Source organism: Saimiri boliviensis, chromosome 11, assembly GCF_048565385.1.
Source record: "Saimiri boliviensis isolate mSaiBol1 chromosome 11, mSaiBol1.pri, whole genome shotgun sequence".
NCBI lineage: Eukaryota > Metazoa > Chordata > Mammalia > Primates > Cebidae > Saimiri > Saimiri boliviensis.
Window position 1 is genome coordinate 5476966 of NC_133459.1, and position 24132 is coordinate 5501097.

The 24132-nt window shown below is 53.4% G+C and overlaps 1 protein-coding gene across 1 annotated transcript; it reads right to left on the reverse strand.

Moving 5' to 3' along the window:
* Positions 1-1621: 1621 nt before the first annotated feature.
* KLHL21 (kelch like family member 21) lies at positions 1622-20873 on the reverse strand. Its single transcript, XM_003939679.4, has 4 exons — positions 19763-20873; positions 16732-17137; positions 12084-12156; positions 1622-4897 (listed from the first exon to the last, which is right to left on the reverse strand). Exons 1-4 carry the CDS (start codon positions 20781-20783, stop codon positions 4604-4606), a joined length of 1794 nt encoding a protein of 597 aa, XP_003939728.2. The 5' UTR covers positions 20784-20873; the 3' UTR covers positions 1622-4603.
* Between the last annotated feature and the right edge of the window lie 3259 nt (positions 20874-24132).

Consider the following 24132-nt stretch of genomic DNA (forward strand, 5'->3'; position numbering starts at 1 on the left):
GGGAAACAGCTGAGTGACACTTGGACAGGGTTCCTTTGTGCGCCAAACCTCTGGCCTTGGCTGCTCTCCACATCTGTATGCATGTTCCGCGTTACTGCAGGATTTTAGAGTGGGGAACGCTGGCCAGATAGAGCACTACTATTTCTTTTTTTTTTTTTTTTTGAGACGGAGTTTCGCTCTTGTTACCCAGGCTGGAGTGCAATGGCACAATCTCGGCTCACCGCAACCTCCGCCTCCTGGGTTCAGGCAATTCTCCTGCCTCAGCCTCCTGAGTAGCTGGGATTACAGGCACATGCCACCATGCCCAGCTAATTTTTTGTATTTTTAGTAGAGACGGGTTTCACCATGTTGACCAGGATGGTCTCGATCTCTCGATCTCGTGATCCACCCGCCTCAGCCTCCCAAAGTGCTGGGATTACAGGCTTGAGCCACCGCGCCCGGCAGCAGTACTATTTCTAATTTAGAGCTGATGTGATGCCAGCCACTGGGGATAGAATTCATTACTAAGCTTCTGGAGTTGAGTAGAGTGGTCAGGACCCAAGGCGCTGGCCTTGGGCAGAATCAAGACTTGGGGCCAGTTAGTGTAGCTGAGAACACCTAGGGGCCTCAGGAAGGCGGGGCTCTTGACTAAGCCCTTGGCTCTGGCATGCCCAGAGAGGACCCTTCCCTCAAGAGCAGCCTGGTCTGTGTCTTGGCCTTGCTGGTCCCAGGTTCTACAGCTGTGGGGTGTTGTGTCAAGGAGCAAATGCACATGGGCCCTAGAGCAGATTTCTCATGTTTAAATTTCTTCCCAGCTAAGTTGGCCCTGGGCAAGTTACTGACAGCTTCGTTTCTCTACTTAAAATACAAAATTGCTGGGCGTGGTGGTGCATGTCTGTAATCCCAGCTTCTCAGGAGGCTGATGCATAAGATTCCATTGAACCCAGGAAGTAAAGGTTGCAGTGAGCCGAGATTGCACCACTGCACTCCAGCCTACGTGACAGAATGAGACCCTGTCTCAAAAAAAAAGTGGCCCACTCTGGCTTCAATACTGCTCCCCTTCCCAGCCGAGACACCAGCTTCGCCTTCAGGTTCAGTTGGGCTCTGCAGATGTGAAAAACATCCTGAGCTGGACAGCTTGTGTGGATTCACAGCCTAGTTTGGGACTGTATTTGAAGAGCTCCACCTCCGCAGGTCCAAGGTCCATGCCATTGCAGATGGGAGTCTCATCACCACCTGTACCACATCCTCAGGAAGGGCTGCAAGCGCCAGGCCCAGGCAGAGGACCAACAGGCAGAGACCAGCTTTGGAGCAGGCAGGTTTCCCATACACCACCCTGCTCCACCTTTACTTCTCGGCCTCTTCATTTAAATGGAGACAAGGTCTCCCTGTATTGCCCAGGCTGGTCTTGAATCCATGGGCTCAAGTGATCCTCCCTCCTCAGCCTCCCAAAGCACTGGAACTGCAGGTGCGAGCCACCACACCCAGCCTCTCGGGCGTCTTTTCCACTGCCTCATCTCTTGCAACAATCTGAGATGAGAAACGCCCTGGGCCCACCATGCTGCCAGCTCCTCCCATACCTGGCCTCAGCCCAAAGGAGTCCCAGAAGGCACAGTAGCAGGACAAAGGGAATGACCCCAAATGGATGGGAAATATTTTTATTGCAAAAAGTACCAAAGGCACCCTAAAACCCTAAGCAGGATTCTGGACATGGAAGCCTACAGAATAGACAAAATAAATACGTCAACCTGCCCAACCCTCTGGGGTAGGACTGGATGTGGACACTGGAGGGAGGGTATCCTTTATCACATATGTGTCTCTGAAGTCATATAAATATAAAATACATTATAGTAGATTAGCATTAAATACCAGTCACTGTGTTTTCATAACTTAATTTGTGCTGTAGACAGAGTTCTTTACACGTAACACATGGGGACAGTCCCATGCCCAGGCATCCCAGCATCTATCCTGAAGTCAGTGTAAAGACACACTTAAGTGGTGGGGACATGATAGCCCAGAATCCACAGCAGAGGGGAACCGGGAGAGGAGGGGCCTGACCCTGGCTCCCCCAGCTGGTGTCCACAGCCACTGCTGCAGAGGCCGGTGCCTGCTCTTCCCCATCCTTAGTCTTTGAAACCTAAAGATGGGGTCCTGATAGTGGAGACCTGGGTAGGTCTGGAGAACAGACACAGGAGAGGGTGCAAACCCAAGCCCGGCTCTTCCACCCTGGCTCATACCATGGCCCTCGTCTGAGTGGCCACCACAGGCCTAGAGAACGGCAGCTGCCAACCACAGCAAAGCCGCAAAAAGAGAAAACAGGGACCCAGAGTTGTCTTCCACAGGGGCAAGGCCTCCCAGCCTAGCCCAGCCCGAGATGCCCTGCGCTGGCAGTCATCACACAGCCTACGAAGCGTGTCCTTGGGTGCCCAGCTCAGTGCTGGAGACAGTCAGGGATTGAGGGCCTGGCCAATCTTGTATGACTGAACCTGGCCCTTATACCCGATGCCGACCAAGGGAGACAAGCTGCCCCACTGGGCTCAAACCACCTCTGGATGGGCTCGACAGCTTGCTAGGAAGTTAAGTGAGGGCTACAGGGCAGGGCCCAAGGGGTAGCCCCAAGGAAGCAGAGGAAGGAGGAGGGCAGGAAAGGGCTGGGGCACAAGGCAAGCAATAGTGCCAGAGGGCACCTGGCGACAGGAAGCCCAGCTGCACGTTGCACACCAACCACAGGACTCCCAGCCAGGCTCCAACAGGCCTGGGCAGTGCTGGGGCCCCATCCTCGGCCGTCCCACCAGTGCCTGGTGCACAGCAGGTACTGGGAGATGACCATGACCCGAGGGAGAAGAGCTGCCACAAACTGTAGCTGAACCAGCCAGGCCGTTAGGACAAGATTTTCTTTCTTTTTTTTTTTTTTTTTTTTTGAGACGGAGTTTCACTCTTGTTACTCAGGCTGGAGTGCAATGGCAGGATCTGGGCTCACCCCAACCTCCGCCTCCTGGGTTCAAGCAATGCTCCTGCCTCAGTCTCCTCAGTAGCTGGGATTACAGGCACGTGCCACCATGCCCAGTTAACTTTTTGTATTTTTAGTAGAGACGGGGTTTCACCATGTTGACCAGGATGGTCTCCATCTCTTGACCTCATGATCCACCCGCCTCGGCCTCCCAAAGTGCTGGGATTACAGGCGTGAGCCACCGCGCCTGGCCTTAGGACAAGATTTTCTAATGACAGCAGGTGTCATCCACAGTGTATGGACTGGGCTCTTCAGGAGCATGAGGGAGAGGCCAGACAGCCCTGGCAGGTGTCCCCGGACATATTAAGGCAAGCAGCCATGCCACTTGGCTAACACAAAGGTCTTAAGTGCAATCTAAGTGACAATGTGAGACTGTCTTCTGAGAACATCTCTACAAGTTAGTTCACTAGACAAGGCAATCAACATTTGCTTTAATCTTAACGAGGAAAGTGCAGTCTGAACGCCCTCTTCTCTAAAAACGGAGGCAAGGACAAAAACTCAAGCCAAGGCTCCTTTGGGTACTTTGAGGTGAAACCATTTCCAAGAGAAAACCAGGGACTGCCAGGCTGCGGCCACCTGAGCGCTCCTGCAGAAAGCTCTGGCAGTGGCACTTTACAGACTTGAAAAATCAAACAAAGCTGACCCTATACAGCTTCCTCTTCTTTTAAGGTCAAACTGCAAGCATTTTAAAACTTGAAACCAACCACCAAGGCCACCTCTTGCCCAGGACTTCCTTTAGAAGCTGTGGGACTCCTCATGCACAGGCCCGGCAAGGGCTCGGGCACCCGCAGCTGCCTGCCTGGCTGGGTGTCAATGACTGCCTCCTAGGGCCTCCTGGGAAGGACCTATGGCCTGGCGTTGAGATCTCCCCTGGGCTTCTGTCCCAGGATGGTGAAGGAGACAGTGGGAGGTGAGGACGCAACAGCCAGTCGGGGGGTGAGAGCTGGGGGGCTATGGCTGGGGAGCATCTGCCATGGCCACATTTGCTTCACCCCCAAGGCCCACATCCCTGCTCATGTCCCACTGTCCTGCTGCAGCCTCTGGAGGCCAGCCCTCTGAGGGGTTCGGATGTAAGCCCCGGGCAGGGGCTATGAGCTAGGGAGGCAGGCCCCCAAACACTCTGGGGAAATGGCCCCCCAAGACACCCCCGGACGTGGAATTTGGGAACCCACTTCAGCCTCTGTCTGCGTGATTCACTGCTCCAGGTCCAGGCCATCCTCCAAACTTCCCGGGAGGACCCTCCTCCTTTCACTCATCCCTCTCAAGTTGTCCTCCTTGCCCAAGGTGGGAACAAGTAGGTGCAGGTGACAGCAGGAGGGGTATGCACTGCATGGGTGAGCTGCGATCCACAGGCTGGGGGTGACCTCCGAGACCCAGAAACACGTGCCGGCAGAAAGCTGGCTCTTCCTCAACGTCGGGAAGGGCGTTCACGATGGCCTCTGACTCTGGCTCTCAAGGCACAGAAACCTTCAGGCACTGGATTCTGGGCTAGTGTGGCTACCCGAGCGCCTGTGCGCCACCTGAGCCCAATCTGTCCTCGTACAGGAAGGAGCGGGGCACTGCCCCAGAGGTGCCAGTCACCTGCACCGAGGCCCGGACTGGGCCGGACCGGGGCTAGTGCAGCTCATTAGGGTCCCGCAGCGGCCGGCGTCGGCCTGGGTCCACGTCATTGTTGCCACTGTCCAACTCGAAGCCGCGCCCACCTGAGAAGGTCTGGGGCATGAACTGGCGGAAGATGCTGACGCTGCCGTGCCAGAAGGTGGGTTCTGGGAGCCGCCCCACCACGCTCCACGCGCGAGTCTCTGGGTCGTAGGCCTCTACCACGTCCGAGAGTTCAAATGTATTATCGTATCCTCCAGAGACATAGAGCTTTCCTCCAAGGACAGCCAGGCTGCCCCCAACGTGCACCTGTGGCCCAAAAGGATGAGTGAGCGGAGGTCAGAGGAGAGGGTAGGGCAGGGCCCCACCTGAGGACCCATGGGAGACAAGGCATGACCCATCATCACCCCAGAGAAGCCGTGGCACTCCCAGAAAGAAGCAGAGAGGCCAACCCCCTTCCTATACCCCGCTTAGGAGAACAGAGAAGCCAACCCCCCGTTCCTACACCCCACTTTAGGGTTAGGCCTCCCCAGGGGCAGCTGGGCCTTCCCTATGGTGATGAGGGCAGTGCCAGCCCTCCCTGTGTGCAGGCCATGCTGAGCAGCACTTCCTACGTTCTCTCAGAATCTTTGCAGTAGCTGGGCGGGGCACTAATGTTTTCCCCATGTTACAGATGGGAAAACTGAGACTTGTGTGGCTGACGCTGGCACAGCCAGGCTCTGAACCATGAGGCTGGATGATTCCTTCCATCTTTCTGAAATTCACTATGACTATGTGTAGCTTACTGTGGGGAAAACAGAAAGTTAGGTCTCTCTCTCTTTTTTTTTTTCAGATGGAGTTTCACTCTTGTTGCCCAGGCTGGAGCGCAATGGCATTATCTTGGCTCACAGCAACTTCTGCCTCCGGGGTTCAAGTGATTCTCCTGCCTCAGCCGCCCAAGTAGCTGGGATTATAGGCACCCGCCACCACGCTTAGTAAATTTTTTTTTTTTTTTTTTTGAGACAGAGTCTCGCTCCGTCACCAGGCTGGAATGTAATAACGCAATCTTAGCTCACTGCAACCTCTGCCTCCTGGGTTCAAGCAGTTCTCCTGCCGCAGCCTCCTGAGTAGCTGGGATTACAGGTAAGTGCCACCATGCCTGGCTAGTTTTTGTATTTTTTAGTAGAGACGGGGTTTTCCCATGTTGGCCAGGATGGTCTCAATCTCTTGACCTTGTGATCTGCCCGCCTCCCAAAGTGCTGGGATTACAAGCATGAGCCACTGTGTCTGGCTGATTTTTTTCTGTTTTTAATAGAGATGGGGTTATCTCCATGTTGGTCAGGCTGAAACACCCAAACTCAGGTGATCCGCCTGCCTCGGCCTCCCAAAGTGCTGGGATTATAGGGAGAGCCACTGAGTCTGGCCAGGTCACTCTTTTGTTTTTTTTTGAGATGGAGTCTTGCTCTGTAGCCCAGGCTGGAGTGCAATGGTGCAATCGTGGCTCACTGCAACCCTCGCCTCCTGGGTTCCAGTGATTCTCCTGTCTCAGCCTCCCGAGTAGCTAGGATTACAGGCGTGCAGCACCACAGGAGGCTGGGGGGTCGAGGCTGCAGTGCGCTATGATCACACGGCTGCATTCCAGCTGGGTGACAAACTGAGACTCGTCTCTTAAAAAAATTTAAAATTAAAGCCGGGCGCGGTGGCTCAAGCCTGTAATCCCAGCACTTTGGGAGGCCGAGGCGGGTGGATCACGAGGTCAAGAGATCGAGACCATCCTGGTCAACATGGTGAAACCCCGTCTCTACTAAGAATACAAAAAAAAAAAAAATAGCTGGGCGTGGTGGTGCATGCCTGTAATCCCAGCTACTCAGGAGGCTGAGGCAGGAGAATTGCCTGAACCCGGGAGGCGGAGGTTGCGGTGAGCCGAGATCGCGCCATTGCACTCCAGCCTGGGTAACAAGAGCGAAACTCCGTCTCAAAAAAAAAAAAAAAAAAAAAAAAAAAAATTTAAAATTAAAGGTAGTTTTCAGTATAGAAGTCTTTCATCTTCTTGGTTATTGTACTACGTATTTTGTTTTTTTGTTGTTGCTATTTTAATTGAGATTGTTTTCTTGATTTCTTTTTTGGATAGTTACATGTTTGCTTCTGGGTTTTTTTTTTACACAACTGTTTCTCAGTGTGAAATGATTTTTTTTTTTTTTAGATGGAGTTTCGCTCTTGTTACCCAGGCTGGAGTGCAATGGTGTGATCTCGGCTCACCGCAACCTCTGCCTCCTGAGTTCAAGCAATTCTCATACCTCAGCCTCCTGAGTAGCTGGGATTACAGGCATGCGCCACCATGCCCAGCTAATTTTTTTATTTTTAGTAGAGACGGGATTTCACCTTGTTGACCAGGATGGTCTCGATCTTTTGACCTCGTGATCCACCCACCTCGGCCTCCCAAAGGGATTACAGGTGTGAGCCACCGCGCCCGGCCCGATGATTTTTAAACATTGATTTTGCATCCTGCACTGGTACTGAATTCCTTTATCAGTTGTAACAGTTTCTTGAATCTTTTGGATATTCCATACATAAGATTGTGTCATCAGCAAATAGAAATAATCTCACTTCATTTCCAGTTCAGTTGCCTTTATTTCTTCGTATTGCCTAATTGCTCTTGCTTGGACCTTCAGTACTATGTTGAAAAGAGAGGCTGGCCTCGGTGGCTCATGCCTGTAATCCCAACACGTTGGGAGGCCGATGTGGGCGGATCACCTGAGGTTGGGAGTTTCCAGGCTGACCAACATGGAGAAACCCTGTCTCTACTAAAACAAACAAACAAAAAAACAAAATGAAACAAAACAAAAACAAAATTAGCTGGTGTGGTGGTGCATGGCTGTAATCTCAGCTACTTGGGAGGCTGAGGCAGTAGAATCACTTGAACCTGGGAGGTGGAGGTTGTGGTGAGGTGAGATCATGCCATTGCACACCAGCCTGGGCAACAAGAGTGAAACTCCGTCTCAAACAAACAACAACAAAACAAAACAAAAACAAAACAAAACAAAAAGAAAGAAAAAGGAGGCTGGGCATAGTGGCTCATGCCTGTAATCCCAGCATTTTGGGAGGCCAAGGTGGGTGGATCACTTGAAGTCAGGAGTTTGGGACCAGCCTGGTCAACATGGGGAAACCCCCTCTCTCCTAAAAATATAAAAATTAGCCAGGCATGATGGCAGGTGCCTGCAATCCCAGCTCCTCTGGAGGCTGAGGCAGAATTGCTTGAACCCAGGAGGTGGTTAGCCAAGATTTCCAAGATCACTCCATTGCACTCCAGCCTGGGAGACAGGAGCGAAGCCTTGTTTCAAAAGAAAAAAAAAGAAAAAAGAGGCCGAGGGTTGTGGCTCACGCCTGTTATCCCAGCACTTTGGGAGGCCAAGGTAGGCAGATACAAAATACAAAGGTATTAGCCAGATGTGATGTTGGGTGCCTATAATCCCAGCTACTCAGGAGGCTGAAGCAGCAGAATCACTTGAATCAGGAAGCAGAGGGTGCAGTGAGCCAAGATTGTACCACTGCACTCTAGGCTGGGCAACAAGCAAGATTCTGTCTCAAAAAAAGAAAAGAGAGCCAGGCGCGGTGGCTCACGCCTGTAATCCCAGCACATTGGGAGGCAGAGGTGGGTGGATCACAAGGTCAGGAGTTCGAGACCCACCTGGCCAACGTGGTGAAACACCATCTATACTAAAAATATAAAAAATTAGCTGAGCGTGTTGGTGGGCGCCTATAATCCCAGCTACTCGGGAGGCTGAGGCAGGAAAATCACTTGAATCTGGGTGGCGGAGGCTGCAGTGAGCCAAGACTGTGCCACTGCACTCCAGCCTGGGCGACGGAGCGAGATTCTGACTCAAAGAAAAGAAAAGAGGAGTGAGTTCTTTATTCTTCTTTTTCAAGACTGTTTTGGCTTTCTAGCACCCCTTGCAATTCCATATTAATTTGAGGATCTGCTTTTCCATTTTTGTGGAAAAGGTTGTTTCCATTTCGAAAGGGATTGCATTGAGTCTGTAAATTGCTTTTGATTGGTATTGATATTTGACAAGGTTAAGTCTTACCATCCTTCCTTAAAATTACACAATCGTATGCTGCTTAGTGGCAAGAATACATCCTGAGAAATTCAACATTGTGTGAACATCCTAGAGTGGGCTACAAAAACCTAGATGGTCTTAGCCTACTGCATACTTAGTCTCTGGCACAGCCTTTTGCTCCCAGGATACAAACCTGTACAGCATGTTACTGTTCTAAATACTGGAGGCAACTGTAGCACAGTGGGTAAGTGTTTGTATATCTAAACATATGTAACCATAGGAAAGATATTACATGTCAAGGCAGTGGCTCACGCCTGTTAATCCCTGCACTTTAAGAGGCTGAAGTAGGTGGAGCAGTTGAGGTCAGGAGTTTTGAGACCAACCTGGCCAACGTGGTGAAATCCCATCTCTATTAAAAATACTACTAAAAATAAAAAATTAGCCAGGCATGGTGGTGAGTGCCTGTAACCCCAACTACACAGGAGGATGAGGGTAAATACTTGAACTTGGGAGATGGAGGCTGTAGTGAGCTGAGATCATGTCACTGCGTAGGTGACAGAGTGAGACTCCATTCCCCCACCCCCCCCAAAAAAAAGAAAATGTAGAGTAAAATTCAATATAAGAGATAACAAATGGGATGTGCAGGGCACTTACCATGAATGGAGCAAGGCTGCAGGGCTGGCGGTTGCTCTGGGTAAGTCAGTGGGTGAGTGGTGAGTAAACAGAAAGGCCCGGATATTACCGCACCCTACTCCCTTTTCTTTCTTTTTTTTTGTGACTGAGTCTCACTGTGTCACCCGGGCTGGAATACAATGGTACAGCCTCCACTCACCGCAACTGTCTCCCAGGTTCATGCAGTGTTCGTGCCTGTCTCCCGAGTAGCTGGGATTACAGATGCACGCCACCCCACCCAGCTAATTTTTGTATTTTTGGTAGAGATGGGGTTTCACCATGTTGTCCAGGCTGGTCTCCAACTCCCAGCCGCAAGTGATCCACCTGCCTCCGCCTCCCAAAGTTGCTGGGATTACAGGTGTGAGCCACCGCGTCTGGCCGAAGTTTTTCTATTTTAAATAGAGGTGGGGTTTCTCCATGTTGGTCAGGCTGGTCTCGAACACCCAACTTCAGGTGATCCGCCTGCCTCGGCCTCCCAAAGTGCTGGGGTTACAGGTGTGAGCCACCGACCCTGCCCAGGTCTTTTTTTTTCTGAGATGGAGTCTTGCTCTGTAGCCCAGGCTGGGGTATAGCGGTGTCATCTCGGCTCACTGAACTTCCACTTCCTGGGTTCAAGTGATTCTCCCGCCTCGGCCCTCCAAGTAGTTGGGATTATAGGTGCGCACCACCATGTGTAGCTAATTTTTGTATTTTTAATAGAGATGGGGTTTCACCTGGTTGGCCAGGCTGGTCTCGAACTCCTGACTTTGTGATCCACCTGCCTCAGCCTCCCAAAGTGTTGGGATTACAGGCATGAGCCACAGCGCCCAGCCAAGTCTCTTAAATGTAAGGACATTAAGCTGTGATGTAAGCCGTGAGGCTAGATGTCACGGAGTGTAGGGTTGGAATTGTTAAGACAGGAAAGAAGGCTCAGGGCCGGGCGCCGTGGCTCAAGCCTGTAATCCCAGCACTTTGGGAGGCCGAGGCGGGTGGATCACGAGGTCAAGAGATTGAGACCCTCCTGGTCAACATGGTGAAACCCCGTCTCTACTAAAAATACAAAAAATTAGCTGGGCATGTTGGCGCGTGCCTGTAATCCCAGCTACTCAGGAGGCTGAGGCAGGAGAATTGCTTGAATCCAGGAGGCGGAGGTTGCGGTGAGCCGAGATCGCACCATTGCACTCCAGCCTGGGTAACAAGAGCGAAACTCCGTCTCAAAAAAAGAAGGCTCTAGGCAGTGTGATACGTACCCAGGACTAAGACTGCTCACATGGCCAAATGGCACTGAGCCTTCCCTGTTACCATCACACTGCTAGGCTCAGCACCCCTCTTCTCAAGCCCAGAGAGAAGGGGTGGACCCTGGCTGTCCTATTCAGAACCCACAGCAGGTGACAGTAGAAGTATCCCCACAGTGGGTTCCTCAGGAACCTGCCGGGCGTGGTGGCTCACCCCTGTAATCCTAGCCCTTTGGGAGCCCAGACAGGAGGGTCACTTGAGGCCAGAAGTTTGAGACCAGCCTGGGCAACATAGCAAGACCCTGTCTCTCCAAAAAATTAAAAAAAAAATCCTATTGCATCTACATATGAGAAAAAAAAATAGCTGGATGTGGCAGCACATGCCTGTAGTCTCAGCTACTCAGGAGGCTAAGGTGGGAGGATTGCCTGAGCCCAGGAGGTAGAGGCTGTGGTGAGCCATGACTGCACAACTGCACTCCAGCCTGGGTGATAGAGCAAGACACTGTCAAAAATAAAAAGGCGGCCGGGCGCGGTGGCTCACGCCTGTAATCCCAGCACTTTGGGAGGCCAAGGCGGGTGGATCATGAGGTCAAGAGATCGAGACCATCCTGGTCAACATGGTGAAACCCCGTCTCTACTAAAAATACAAAAAATTGCCGGGCGCGGTGGCTCAAGCCTGTAATCCCAGCACTTTGGGAGGCCGAGGCGGGTGGATCACAAGGTCGAGAGATCGAGACCATCCTGGTCAACATGGTGAAACCCCGTCTCTACTAAAAATACAAAAAATTAGCTGGGCATGGTGGCACATGCCTGTAATCCCAGCTACTCAGGAGGCTGAGGCAGGAGAATTGCCTGAACCCAGGAAGCGGAGGCTGCGGTGAGCCGAGATCGTGCCATTGCACTCCAGCCTGGGTAACAAGAGCGAAACTCCGTCTCAAAAAAAAAATACAAAAAATTAGCTGGGCATGGTGGCGCGTGCCTGTAATCCCAGCTACTCAGGAGGCTGAGGCAGGAGAATTGCCTGAACCCAGGAGGCGGAGGTTGCGGTGAGCCGAGATCGCGCCATTGCACTCCAGCCTGGGTAACAAGAGCGAAACTCCGTCTCACAAAAAAAAAAAAAATAAAAAAATAAATAAATAAAATAAAAATAAAAATAAAAAAATAAAAAGGCAGGGCACAGACCTCATGCTGACTGCTCCAGCCACACTGGCCACTGGCATACCCAAACACATGCCAGGACACCCTGCCGCAGGGCCTCTGTACCTGCTGTCCCTCTCTGGAACAGGTGTCCCCAGATGGCTGGATACCCTCACTTCCTTCTGCTCTCTGGCTGATAGCTGACACTCGATAAATACTGGTCGAATGCATGCTAAGCTGTGTGATCTGGATGTTACTTAACCTCTGTGTCTCACTGAGCCTCAAGCACAAAACGATGACAACAGCAGCCTTGTATTCGCTGAGATGAGACCCACCCATCATGGCGGTGGATCCCAAACACTCATCATGGCGACACTTGGGTTGCAAAATCAGGACCAGCCTGAGCTTCCAATGCTGGCCTGCCTGAAAGTTTACCTGATTCATGGCCGGGATCTTGTCCCACTGGTTCTTTGTCGGGTTGTACACGTCTACCTCAGCGGAGTCATCCCTGCAGAGGGGGCAGTGGGAGGACAACTGCTCAGAGCGAGGAGGAAGTGCCCTCAGGTGCACAGGGCTGGAGCGGAATCCTCCCCTGAGTCACTGACTTCTCCAGTGATCTGGATCTTTCTGATGCCATCCAGCAGCTCCCTTGCCAGGTGGGCTCCATCCCCAGCTCTTAGGGGCCAATTTTTGCCCCCTGTGCCCACCCAGCCAGGGCGCCAGGGCTGGAACCCTCGCTCCCAAACCTGAAGATCAGGATTTTGAGGATCTGAAGCCCCTTCAAGGCCTCCCCATCACTCTGCACCCACCAAGGTGGCTGTCCCCCTAGTCCCCAAGGCTACAGGAGCTCCCTTCAGATCTTAAAACAGGTTCCTGGCGGCCGGGCACCGTGGCTCAAGCCTGTAATCCCAGCACTTTTGGAGGCTGAGGTGGGTGGATTACAAGGTCAAGAGATCGAGACCATCGTGGTCAACATGGTGAAACCCCGTCTCTACTAAAAATACAAAAAATTAGCTGGGCATGGTGGTGCATGCCTGTAATCCCAGCTACTCAGGAGGTTGAGACAGGAGAATTGCCTGAACCCAGGAGGCGGAGGTTGCAGTGAGCCAAGATCACGTCATTGCACTCCAGCCTGGGTAACAAGAGCGAAACTCCATCTCAAAAAAAAACAAAAAAACAAAAAAACAGGTTCCTGGCTTCACTGTGCATCCCCACATGCCCTGGAACACTCCTTGCCACTGTCCCCAGTATCACTGTGAGCCCCCAACCCTGTCCTGTTCACTATGATGTTGAAGTGCCCCTCACTTTGGGATTAAGACCCTTCAACTTCATTTGACAACCTTCTTTTTCTCAAAGAAAAAGGCTCAAAGGCACAGTCTTGAAAAGCAAAAAAGCTACAGGCCAGGCACTGTGGCTCACGTCTATAATCCCAGCACTTTGGGAGGCTGAGGCAGGTGGAGTGCCTTAAGTCAGGAGTTAGAGACCAGCATGGCCAATATGGTAAAGCCCCGTCTCTACTAAAAATACAAAAATTAGCAAAGTGTGGTGGCATGTGCCTGTAATACTAGCTGCTCGGGAGGCTGAGGCAAGAGAATCACTTGAACCTGGGAGGCAGAGATTGCAAGTGGGCTGAGCCATCACTGGGACTCCAGCCTGGATGACAGAGTGAGTGACAGTCTGTCTCAAAAAAAAAAAAAAAAAAGAAAAAGAAACGTGCCAGCCTGTGGCTCGCGCCTGTAATCCCAGCACTTTGTAAGGCCAGGGCAGGTGAATCACCTGAGGTTAGGAGGTCGAGACCAGCCTGACCGAAATGGAGAAACTCTGTTTCTACTAAAAATACAAAATTAGCTGGGTGTGGTGGCGCATGCCTGTAATCCCAGCTACTCGAGAGGCTGAGGCAGGAGAATCACTTGAACCTGGGAGGCGGAGGTTGCAGTCAGCCGAGAATGCACCACTGCACTCCAGCCTGGGCAACGAGCAAAAACTTCGTCTCAACAACAAAACAACAGCAATAAAGAAACGCAAAGATTCTACAAGACAAACAGGCCGGGCACGGTGGCTCAAGCCTGTAATCCCAGCACTTTGGGAGGCCGAGGCGGGTGGATCACGAGGTCGAGAGATCGAGACCATCCTGGTCAACATGGTGAAACTCCGTCTCTACTAAAAATACAAAAAATTAGCTGGGCATGGTGATGCGTGCCTGTAATCCCAGCTACTCAGGAGGCTGAGGCAGGAGAATTGCCTGAACCCAGGAGGTGGAGGTTGCGGTGAGCCAAGATCACACCATTGCACTCCAGCCTGGGTAACAAGAGTGAAACTCCGTCTCAAGAAAAAAAAAAGATTCTACAAGACAAACAATAGTAGTTGTGGACCAGACACTCCAGCACAAAACCAGCCCCAGATAATTCAGACACGCGGCTGGCTGCATTCCAAGGAAACTTCATCCATGGACACTGACAGTTACATTTTGTGTAACTTGAAATGTTAGTCTTGTCTTGATTTTTAGCCCCCAACCGTTTCAGAATGTCAAATCCACCCTTAGTTTGTGGGCCGTATGGGGGTGATGATGATCATTAAACACTGGAATCTGCTAGGCTGCCATTTCTTTCCCCAGCAGAGACCTGCAAAACACAGCCTGGATGCTGGGTCAGATGGAGCTCGCCGGCATTCCCAGAGGGGGCTAGCGGACCCCAGCCAAGGACCCCTCTTGTACCAGAACCAAGGGGGAGGAAGGCTCAGCTCATTCGTGGGTCACACAGACAACGGCCAAGACTATGGCCTCCCTGAGGATGGCACGTCCTAGACACAAGCTATTCAAAGACAGGCGGTGTTCTGGGGGTAGGGTTATGTGGCTCTTGAAGAGTCAAAGTGCACAGACAAGGTGGCACTGGGACAAATACCCCAGGAGGACCAGCCCCAAGCAGGGCCCCGGCAGGCCTAGCCTTCTCTTCCAGGTTCCAGCATCCTCCACTCAGGCTGAGCCTGGGCGCCCCTCCTCTGGCACAGGTTACCTTGGTAGGATGAACAGATGCAGCCTTTCCAGAGCACTGCCTCCTCCTACACGTGCAGGTGGCTTAGGAAGCCCTGGTAAAGGCTACAAGTGAGCTGGGTGGGGGGTGCCAGACCCTCATGCTTCCCTGTAGGAAGGCTAACCCAGCAGGCAGACCTCCCTGGGGCACATTATATCTTGCTCTAGGACAGATGGGGGAGGGGAGGAGGACTCTTAAAAGCACTGGGCCTGGAACCACTGTCTAGGAGCTGAAAAGAAGGTTCTGACGCTCTGATAGGTTGTATTTATAGCCATCTCCACCCCCTCTTTGAAGACACCTTCACAACCTGGGGGAGGGAGAGCCGGGCAAAAGGTCGGACGAAGTTTTATAATGGGACCAGAGCTGGCTCAGATGCCAGGGCTTTCTAAGAGCAAGACTGTTGGCCCCTGACACGCAGAGGTGCCCAGCTACTTGCGTAACAATGCCACCCCTGTCCTTTTTGGTGCTCACCCCAAAAGCCTGGTAAGGAGCCTCCTGTTTCGTGCGGTGCGGCAAAGGCCCAGGCCAATGCAGCTCTGGCAGTGAGAGGCACGGGGCCCAGGAGCAGGGAGCTCACATCCCCTAAGCTCCCTGTTCAAAGCCCCAGACTGAAAGGGCACAGTGGGGACTGTCACTCAGTTTCTCCCCTTCCCTCCTGGACTCAAGAGCTTCAGGCAGGCTCTAAGGCTGGGAAGGAGCAGCAGGGTATGTGAAGACACAGCAGAGTACAGCAGGCAGGGGCTGCCCTGTGCCATCACTGATGCCCACCAACCAGTTGGAGGCAGCATTTGGCTGTAACCAGACAGGTCATCAAGGCCAGCAGACATACAATGACCTGCAGGCTGCCTGTCTCTGCTCCACGCTGCCCAGGCTACAGTCTGCTCTTCCCTTGAAGAACCCAACTCCACCACCCTTAAAATCCTTTGATTAAGAAAGTCTGCCGGGCGCGGTGGCTCAAGCCTGTAATCCCAGCACTTTGGGAGGCCGAGGCGGGTGGATCACAAGGTCAAGACATCGAGACCATCCTGGTCAACATGGTGAAACTCCATCTCTACTAAAAATACAAAAAAAATAGCTGGGCATGGTGGTGCGTGCCTGTAATCCCAGCTACTCAGGAGGCTGAGGCAGGAGAATTGCCTGAACCCAGGAGGCGGAGGTTGCGGTGAGCCGAGATCGCGCCATTGCACTCCAGCCTGGGTAACAAGAGCGAAATTCCGTCTCAAAAAAAAAAAAAAGAAAATCTGCAGTTTTCCTTAAACTCAAAGGAATAGAACAAGCACTCTAGCTCAGAAAGACCTGGCCTGGCCGGATGTAGGGGCTCATGTCTGTAATCCTAATGCTCTGGGAGGCAGGAAATGTGGGAGGATCATTTGAGGCCAGGAATTTGAGACCAGCCTGACCAATATAGCAAGACCCTGTCTCTACAAAAAAATTTTAAAATTAGCCAGGTGTGGTGGCACATGCCTGTGGTCCCAGCTACCTGGGAGGCTTGTGGAAGGATTGCTTGAGCCCAAGAGGTTGAGGCTGCAGTGGGCCATGACTGCACCACTGTACTCCAGCCTGGGGGACAGAGTGAGACTCCATCTCCAAAAAAAAAAACCAGCCCAGGAATGGTGGCTCATGCTGTAATCCCAGCCTTTGGGAGGCCGATGCAGGTGGGTCACATGAGGTCAGGAGTTCGAGACCAGCCTGACCAACATGGTGAAACCCCATCTCTACTAAAAATACAAAAATTAGCTGGGCATGGTGGCGCACACCTGTAATCACAGCTACTTGGGAGGCTGAGGCAGGAGAATGGCTTGAATGTGGGGGGCAGAAGTTGCAGTGAGCCAAGATCGTGCCATGGCACCCTAGCCTGGACAACAAAAGTAGAACTCTGTCTCAAAAAAACAAAACAAAACAAAACAAAACAAAACAGAGACAGACCCAGCCTCCGACCCCAGCTAGGCCTCAGTTTCTCATCTGTAGAAAGGGGAGAGCAGCCATGAGGTGCTTAGTGCAGGACCCAGTAAGAGATGCCAAACACACAGTGCAGCTCGGCGCCCGCAACTCACCTGACAAAGTACATGAGTCCATTCAGAGTCACGGTCTTGGGGGCGAAGGACCAGGGCGGGAGCTGGCCACAGTCCACCAGCGACCACAGGTCGGTGTTGGGGTCATAGCACTGCATCACCATGGTCTCCTTGCCGGCCAGGGAGCCGATGGCGTAGAGCCGGCCGCGGCAGGCGGTGGTGGAGCAGTTGTCCATGGGGTAGGTCATGGGCTGCAGGGCCTCCCAGGAGTCGGTGGTGTGGTCATAGCGCTCGGTGCTGTCGGCAGCCACCACATACAGCAGTCCGTCCAGCACAGAGGAGCTGTGGTACTCGCGGGCCTTCAGCATGGGCGCCACCTCCGTCCACTCATTCACGCTTGAGTTGTACCTCCACACGCAGTCGTAGAGCCGGGAGCCATCGGACCCACCTGCCAGGGTGCATGACGGGCAGGTGGTCAGCCCACTCGAGGGGGGTCACCCATCTGCACCCTCCTGAACTTCCGAGAGGGCCCCTCCCTTGGGAGGAATTAATGTCACTGGGCTTCACCTCTGACACATGTCCTCTCCCCAAAGCTCAGGCCACATGCTGTGGCTAAGGCAGAGCACATGCTGACCACTGCCAGCGAGATGACCACCGCCAAGCCTCTACCAAAAAAAAGTCCCGGGTACAATGCCGAAGAATCTGGCAGCCTCCTCTGGACACCTCAGCCGACCAGAGCACCCGGCCGTGGGACAGCTCTGCTGAGGAGCCACAGACGGTGTCTGCAGGGTGCACAGGGACTTGCTCACTAAGTCCTAGGGTTCCTGGGCACCCTCCAAACAAGGTTCTGCCAGAACTAAAAGAGCAGCAGCCCCCATCCTCTTGTAAGCAAGAGACCTAACAACATACAGCCCACTTCTTGATTCTGGTGCAGGTTACAAAGCTGTGTTTTGTTTAGAAAAATCCACCAAGCTGTGTTAAGTACAATATATATACTCTTCTGCCTGAATTACTTTTTTTTTTGATACAGAGTCTTGCTGCCACCCAGGCTGGAAGGCAGTGACATGATCTCAGCTTACTGCAACCTCCACCTCCTGGGCTCAAGCAATCCTCCTACGCAGCCCCCTGAGTAGGTGGCACATGCTGCGACACTGGGCTAATTTATACACTTTTTGTTGAAATGGGGTTTTGCCATGTTGCCCAGGCCGGTCTTAAACTCCTGAGCTCAAGAGATCCACCCACCTTGATCTCCCAAAGTGCTGGGATTACAGATGTGAGCTACTGCACCAGGCCCTGTGTTTTTAATTTCAATAAAAGTGCTACTAGCTGTAATGATAAATTACACCAGGGCTATTAGAAACCCTAGGACAAAGGCCGGGCGCGGTGGCTCAAGCCTCTAATCCCAGCACTTTGGGAGGCCGAGGCTGGTGGATCATGAGGTCAAGAGATCGAGAACATCCTGGTCAACATGGTGAAACCCCGTCTCTACTAAAAATACAAAAAATTAGCTGGGCATGGTGGTACGTGCTACTAAGCTACTGTAATCCCAGCTACTCAGGAGGCTGAGGCAGGAGAATTGCCTGAACCCAGGAGGCGGAGGTTGCGGTGAGCCGAGATCATGCCATTGCACTCCAGCCTGGGTAACGAGTGAAACTCCGTCTCAAAAAAAAAGAAAAAAAAAAAAAAAAGAAACCCTAGGACATGAAGGGACCCCAAGAATCCTGGGGCTGCACCCCTTGGCCTCCCAGACTGGCGCCACCAGGACCGAGCAGACAGGACGTTCTGTCTCACAGCCCTGAGCTCTAAAGGAAGAACAATTTCTTGTTCTTAGGAAGTGCACTCTGCTGGCCTCCTCCCTTCCATGGAGCTGTGTGAAAGGCAGCTGAATGGAATGACCCAGCCACCTGCCTAAACCCAAGGGATTAACTGCTCTGCTGAGACATTTATGGAAGGGTGTGCAGAAAGCTGGGGCAAGTCTGACTAGTTCTGGGAAGCAACTCTCTGCTCAAAGACATTGGTCAGACTTTGGGGAGAGGGGAGGGACACAGTCTCCAATCAACTTGGGGACAACCTCAGATTGGAAAGAGGAACCGATTCTGGCAGATTCCAGCAGAGGCTGGACTCAGAGCTGCAGGGCAAGGAAGCTGTGGCCACAAAGCCCAGTAACTGTCCCACTTGACAGCTCAGAGTCCCACTGGAACTCAGGGCACGTCCCAGAGTGGGCTCTCTGGCAAACATGCAAGGCTGGGCACAGCAGCTGTGACATCCCAGTCCCCACCTCCTTGCCTGATAACTGCCTCACATGCCTGTCTGGTGGGTTCTTTCCTTATATAGCAGTTACAGAGACCGCCCTTCCTCACCCCGGGGAAGGAGGTAGCCTCCTGTTTAAACTGGGATTTATCTTCAATAAAAACTGCAGGAGAAGCCCAAACCCAGGCGGCCTGGGACCCGCCTACCATGACTCGGCAGTGTTTTGGGGCTTGGGCCAAGTAACTGGAAGAAAACCTCTAACATGTGACCATGTTTACAGTCTCTAGGGAGGTCAGCCTAAACACCATGTGACCACAGCACAGCGCCTAGGTGCAAGCCCAAGGGAACCGTGTCACCGGTGACAAAGAGTGAGTCAGGGGGCCACGGTGGCTCAGCAGGGAGGGCGACATTCCCCCTCCAGGGGAGAACGGATGCCTCACCACCGGGCGTCAGCCTCCTGCCCGTCCCTACATTCCTCAAGGAGAAAAAGAAAGCAGCCATTGTGAGGGGTGAATGCCCCAGTATCTTCCAACCAAGTGGGGAGGCACCTTCGGGGCACGGAGTTGGCTCAGCCTGGAGCCCCGGCCACACGGGTCACAGAAACTCACAAGCAATTACTTGTCACGGCTCACACAAGGGGCGATATTTTCAAGGGTGATACTTAAAAAGTATCGGCCAGAGAAATGTAGTCACCCGGGCCCCAGCTTGGACTCAGGTGCGGCCCTAAGATTCCAGGCTCTGTGCGTTTCTCCTGCGGGAAGCTGGGCTCCCGCACGGGCGAGGCTCCACCCCGGAGAGCCTGCCCAGCCCCCGGCCCACTCACCCGTCACGTAGATGTCATTGCCCAGCGCCACGATGCTGTAGCCCCCGCCCAGGTGGTCTGGGAATTCGGCTAGGTAGCGCCACTGGCCCGTCTGCGGGTTGTAGCAGTCTACAGTGACCAGCTCGTCGCAGTCCTGGTCGCAGCCGCCTACGAGCACGAGGATCTCGGCGAGGCCAGTCGAGGGGCGAGGACGCATTCGGGGGCAGGGCCCGCGGTCGTGGCGATCATAGCGCGCTGCCTGGAAGTCGCGCGCCTCGCGCAGGAGGCGCAGGCAGGGCGGGCAGCGCGCCACCAGCGGCTCAGCCTCGACGTGCGCCAGCAGGTAGAAGCGTCGCACGAAGGGCAGGCGCACGGCCTCCAGCAGCTGAGGCCAGTGCGCGGCGCGGCGCGGCAGGTCGGCGCGGACCCAGCGCAGTGCCAGCTGGTAGGCGGCCTCCTCCTTGGGCACGCACAGCCCGTCGTCCCGCAGGTAGCGCAGCAGGCGCGCCAGCGGCAGCCGCTCCAGCTGCTCCGCGCCCAGCTCGCCCACGTGGCGCAGGATGAAGCGCTGCGCCGCGCTCGCCAACCCGGAGCAGCTGAAGGCCTCGGCGAAGTCCTGCATGTCCAGGCAGTTAGCCAGGTCCAGCTGCTGCTGCAGGAAGGCGCCGCAAGCCTCCTTCACGGCCGGGAACTGCAGCAGGTCGGCGGCGCGCAGCAGCGGCTCGGCGTTGTCGCCGCTCACCGCCACGCGGCCCGTGTAGCTGAAGTCCAGCAGCAGCTGCAGCATGTCGGGCGGTACTCCGTGCAGGCGCACCCGCTCGGCGCGGCTCTCGCGCAACTGCCCGGCGAACATGGCGCGGAAGTAGGGGCTGGCGGCGGCCAGCACCGCGCGGTGCGCCGGGAAGTCGCGCCCGCCTGCCGCCTCCAGGGTCACGTCCAGGAACTTGCGCTCGGCGCGGAGCTGGCTCAGGCCGCGCAGCAGGCTGAGGGCGTGCGCGGGGTCCGAGAAGGGCAGGACGGCCAGGGGCGCCGGCCGCTCCATGGCGCTTTCGCTCGAGACTCGGAAGACACCGCGGCCGGGGCCTGCGGAAAGACGCGGCGCGCCGGGTACAGCTGCTATAAATAGGGCGGGGCACCGCGGCCCCTAGGGGAGCGGGACGGGCGGGGAGAGGCGGGGCATCGCCGACACCACCCCCTTAACCCCTCCGTGCCCGGCGCCACCGCCCCGATCGCGGGTTTGCCTGCCCCCCACGCGGCGCTCGCCCCCGGCTCGGCAGGGTGAATCACCGCGGTCCTCGCCGCGGTCCCTTCCTCCACCCTTCCGGGTCTCCCCGCGGACTCCCGTGCCGTGGACGGAGAGTGACAAGTGCCAGCTCCGCGGGCGGCCCAGCCGCGCACCCGGACCGGGGGCCTCCCGGGGTTGCCCGTGACCCACCCGGCCCGGCCACTGAACCCAACTCGGGGGAGGCGAGCTCAGCCCTGAAACCGAAGCCACCCCTCCTTTCGCGCCAGACTTCCCAAGGGCGCCGGCCCAGGTCCCGGGGCGGCTGGGTACAATGGCTTTTTGTTTTGCTTTTTGAGTTCCACTGGTTTCAAGGGTTGCTAGTTAACCCTGTCACGGGATACAAAGGATAGGCTTTTTACCATTCTGAACCAAAGCAAGAACGCCTATCAAGTTTTTTGGTGACGTTTTTTCTTGGCGCATTTATAAGCGATCCGCAGCCGGATTCCAGGAGTCGGCCCCACTCCTGTGTTCCTGCAGGAGCTTCTAACTCAGCCACACTGGCGTTCACTGTAGTTGGCTTCAGGCGTAGTTACAGTCCCAGGGGCTCCCGGGCCTCCCAGCAGCAGCTGCTCAGACTCCATGAGAGGGGCCCTGGGGGGTCAGAGAGCGAGGGCTCAAAGTCAGATGGGAGACCGCCTTGAGACTAGGAGATGACGCCACTCAGCACAATCCAGTTCACTTGTACTGAGATGGGGGAATGGTAAAAAGAGGAAATTACCTTTATTTTAATTTCAATAGACACAGCACCACTTTGAATGTTACTGCAGGGAAAAAAAGAGCCCTCCCCTGGTTCTTCAGAGGAAGGTAGGCTTTGGTGAGTTTTAAGAGCGACCCCTGCTTCACTTCCAGGACTGCTGCTTTGTAGGGGACACTTGGGTTTGTGCTATTTTCCGGCCCCCGCTACACCTGGTGGGGCCTTTGAGAACGCATTCCTGGGGAAGGAGCCCGCCCACGTGGGTCCCAAGACAGGCTGCGCACATGGGAGCTGGCTGTCATTCCCTGGTGCCAGCGAGGTCTGGGTTCCGGAGCCCTTCCAGAAGACATTTTGTTTTTATTCCACTTCTGAAATGAGAACCGCAGGCTTTCTCTTCTGCTTGATAGTTTCACATCTTGCCCTGAGAACGCATCTGGTCTGAATTTCAGGGTGAGCATGAGAGAAGCACAGGCCCAAGTGAGAAGACATTCAGGTACCCGGGCGGGCTGCCTCTTGCCCATAGAAGGACTGTTCACACAGCTATTCAAGGCAGCAGCAGCATTCCTGGGCCCAGGAGCAGGGCCAATAGCTTCCTCCCACAGGCTTAGTGACAAGAAAGGCTGAATAGCCAGGAAGTGGAATGTTTGTAGGGAAAAGAACTCCCGTCACCCAGGTCAGCTTACCCACCTTGCATAAGTCCAATGATGAAGTCGATAATGTTTCCATAGCTGAGGACTGAGTATGCTTTTTTTGTATTCCCAACAACAGGGGTTATTTTTAAACATCGTTTCAGTGTATGTAGCTTTGAAGAATAACGATGTATTTATTGAAATGGGAAGATGTTCAAGCTATGAAGTGGAAAGTCAGATTACTCATCCTATGACCCAATTTGTTATATGTATTCATATGCCTAAATAAATTTGTGAAGTTAACATTACAGTGGTGGCTCACACCTGTAATCCCAGGAGGCCCAGGTGGAGGTGGGTGGATCACCTGAGGTTGAGAGTTCGAGACTAGCCTGGCCAACATGGCAAAAAACTGCCTCTACTAAAAATAAAACAAATTAGCTGGGTGGGGTGGCGCAAGCCTATAATCCCAGCTGAGGCATGAGAAGTGCTTGAACCGAGAGGTGGAGGTTGCAGTGAGCTGAGATTACGCCACCGCACTCCTCTGGGTGACAGAGTGAGACTCCATCTCAAAAAACAAATAAAAAACAAAAACAAGGCCGGGCGGGCCCGGTGGCTCACGCCTATAATCCCAGCACTTTGGGAGGCCGAGGCGGGTGGATCACGAGGTCAAGAGATCGGATGATCAACAAGGTAAAACCCCGTCTCTACTAAAAATACAAAAATTAGCTGGGCATGATGGCGCACGCCTGTAGTCCCAGCTACTTGGGAGGCTGAGGCGGGAGAATTGCTTGAACCCAGGAGGCGGAGGTAGCGGTGAGCCGAGATTGTACCATTGCACTCCAGCCTGGGTAACAAGAGCGAAACTCCGTCTTAAAAAAAAAACAAGGCTGGGCGCGGTGGCCCAAGCCTGTAATCCCAGCACTTTGGGAGGCCGAGGCGGTTGGATCACGAGGTCAAAAGATCGAGACCATCCTGGTCAACATGGTGAAACCCCGTCTCTACTTAAAATACAAAAAATTAGCTGAGCATGGTGGCATGTGCCTGTAATCCCAGCTACTCGGGAGGCTGAGGCAGGAGAATTGCCTGAACCCAGGAGGTGGAGGTGGCGGTGAGCGGAGATCACGCCACTGCACTCCAGCCTGGGTAACAAGAGCGAAACTCCGTCTCAAAAAAAAAAAAAAAAAAAAAAAGCAAAAAAAATTTTCTCTAGGTGGTTATGTTCATTTTTTTTTTTTTTTGCTTGCTTGTGTTCTTTCTGTACTACATTATCTGTTAAAGAAATAATTCAAGTTCAAAATAAAATTAAGAATTCATATCTTGAGAAAAGAAGTATTTCATTTATAACCTGCGTTTACCAGTAAGCATGTGAAACCATATATGTATATATATATGGCTAAGTTAAGAAAGGAATGTGGAGAGAAAAGACAGGAACAGATTTAGACCCATCAGCTGTGTTAGGAATTTTGGATAACCTGCTAACCCAGGCATGCTATTTAGCTCTTTTGTTTTTAGGGTTGGGGCAGGGAGAGTGGGAGCAGTGGCACAATGACAACTCACTGTCACCTTGAACACCTGGGCTCATGTGATTTTCCCACTTCGGCCTCACAAGTAGCTGAGACTACAGGTGCATGCCACTACGCCTGTCTAATTTGAAAACTTTTTGTTGAGATTCAAAATATTGGGTCTCGCTATGTTGCCCAGGCTAGTCTCAAACCCCTGGTATCAAGCAGTCCTCTTGCCTCAGCCTCCCAGAGTACTGGGATTCCAGGTGTGAACCATCCTG

Coding starts and splice junctions, on each gene's coding strand:
- KLHL21 (XM_003939679.4), bottom strand. CDS start 20,783: ATGGAGCGGCCGGCGCCCCTGGCCGTCCTGCCCTTCTCGGACCCCGCG. Junction 12,157..16,731: donor GGACTCATGTACTTTGTCAG/GTGAGTTGCGGG, acceptor CCCCCTCTGCAG/GGATGACTCCGCTGAGGTAG. Junction 4,898..12,083: donor AGATCCCGGCCATGAATCAG/GTAAACTTTCAG, acceptor TTTGGGCCACAG/GTGCACGTTGGGGGCAGCCT.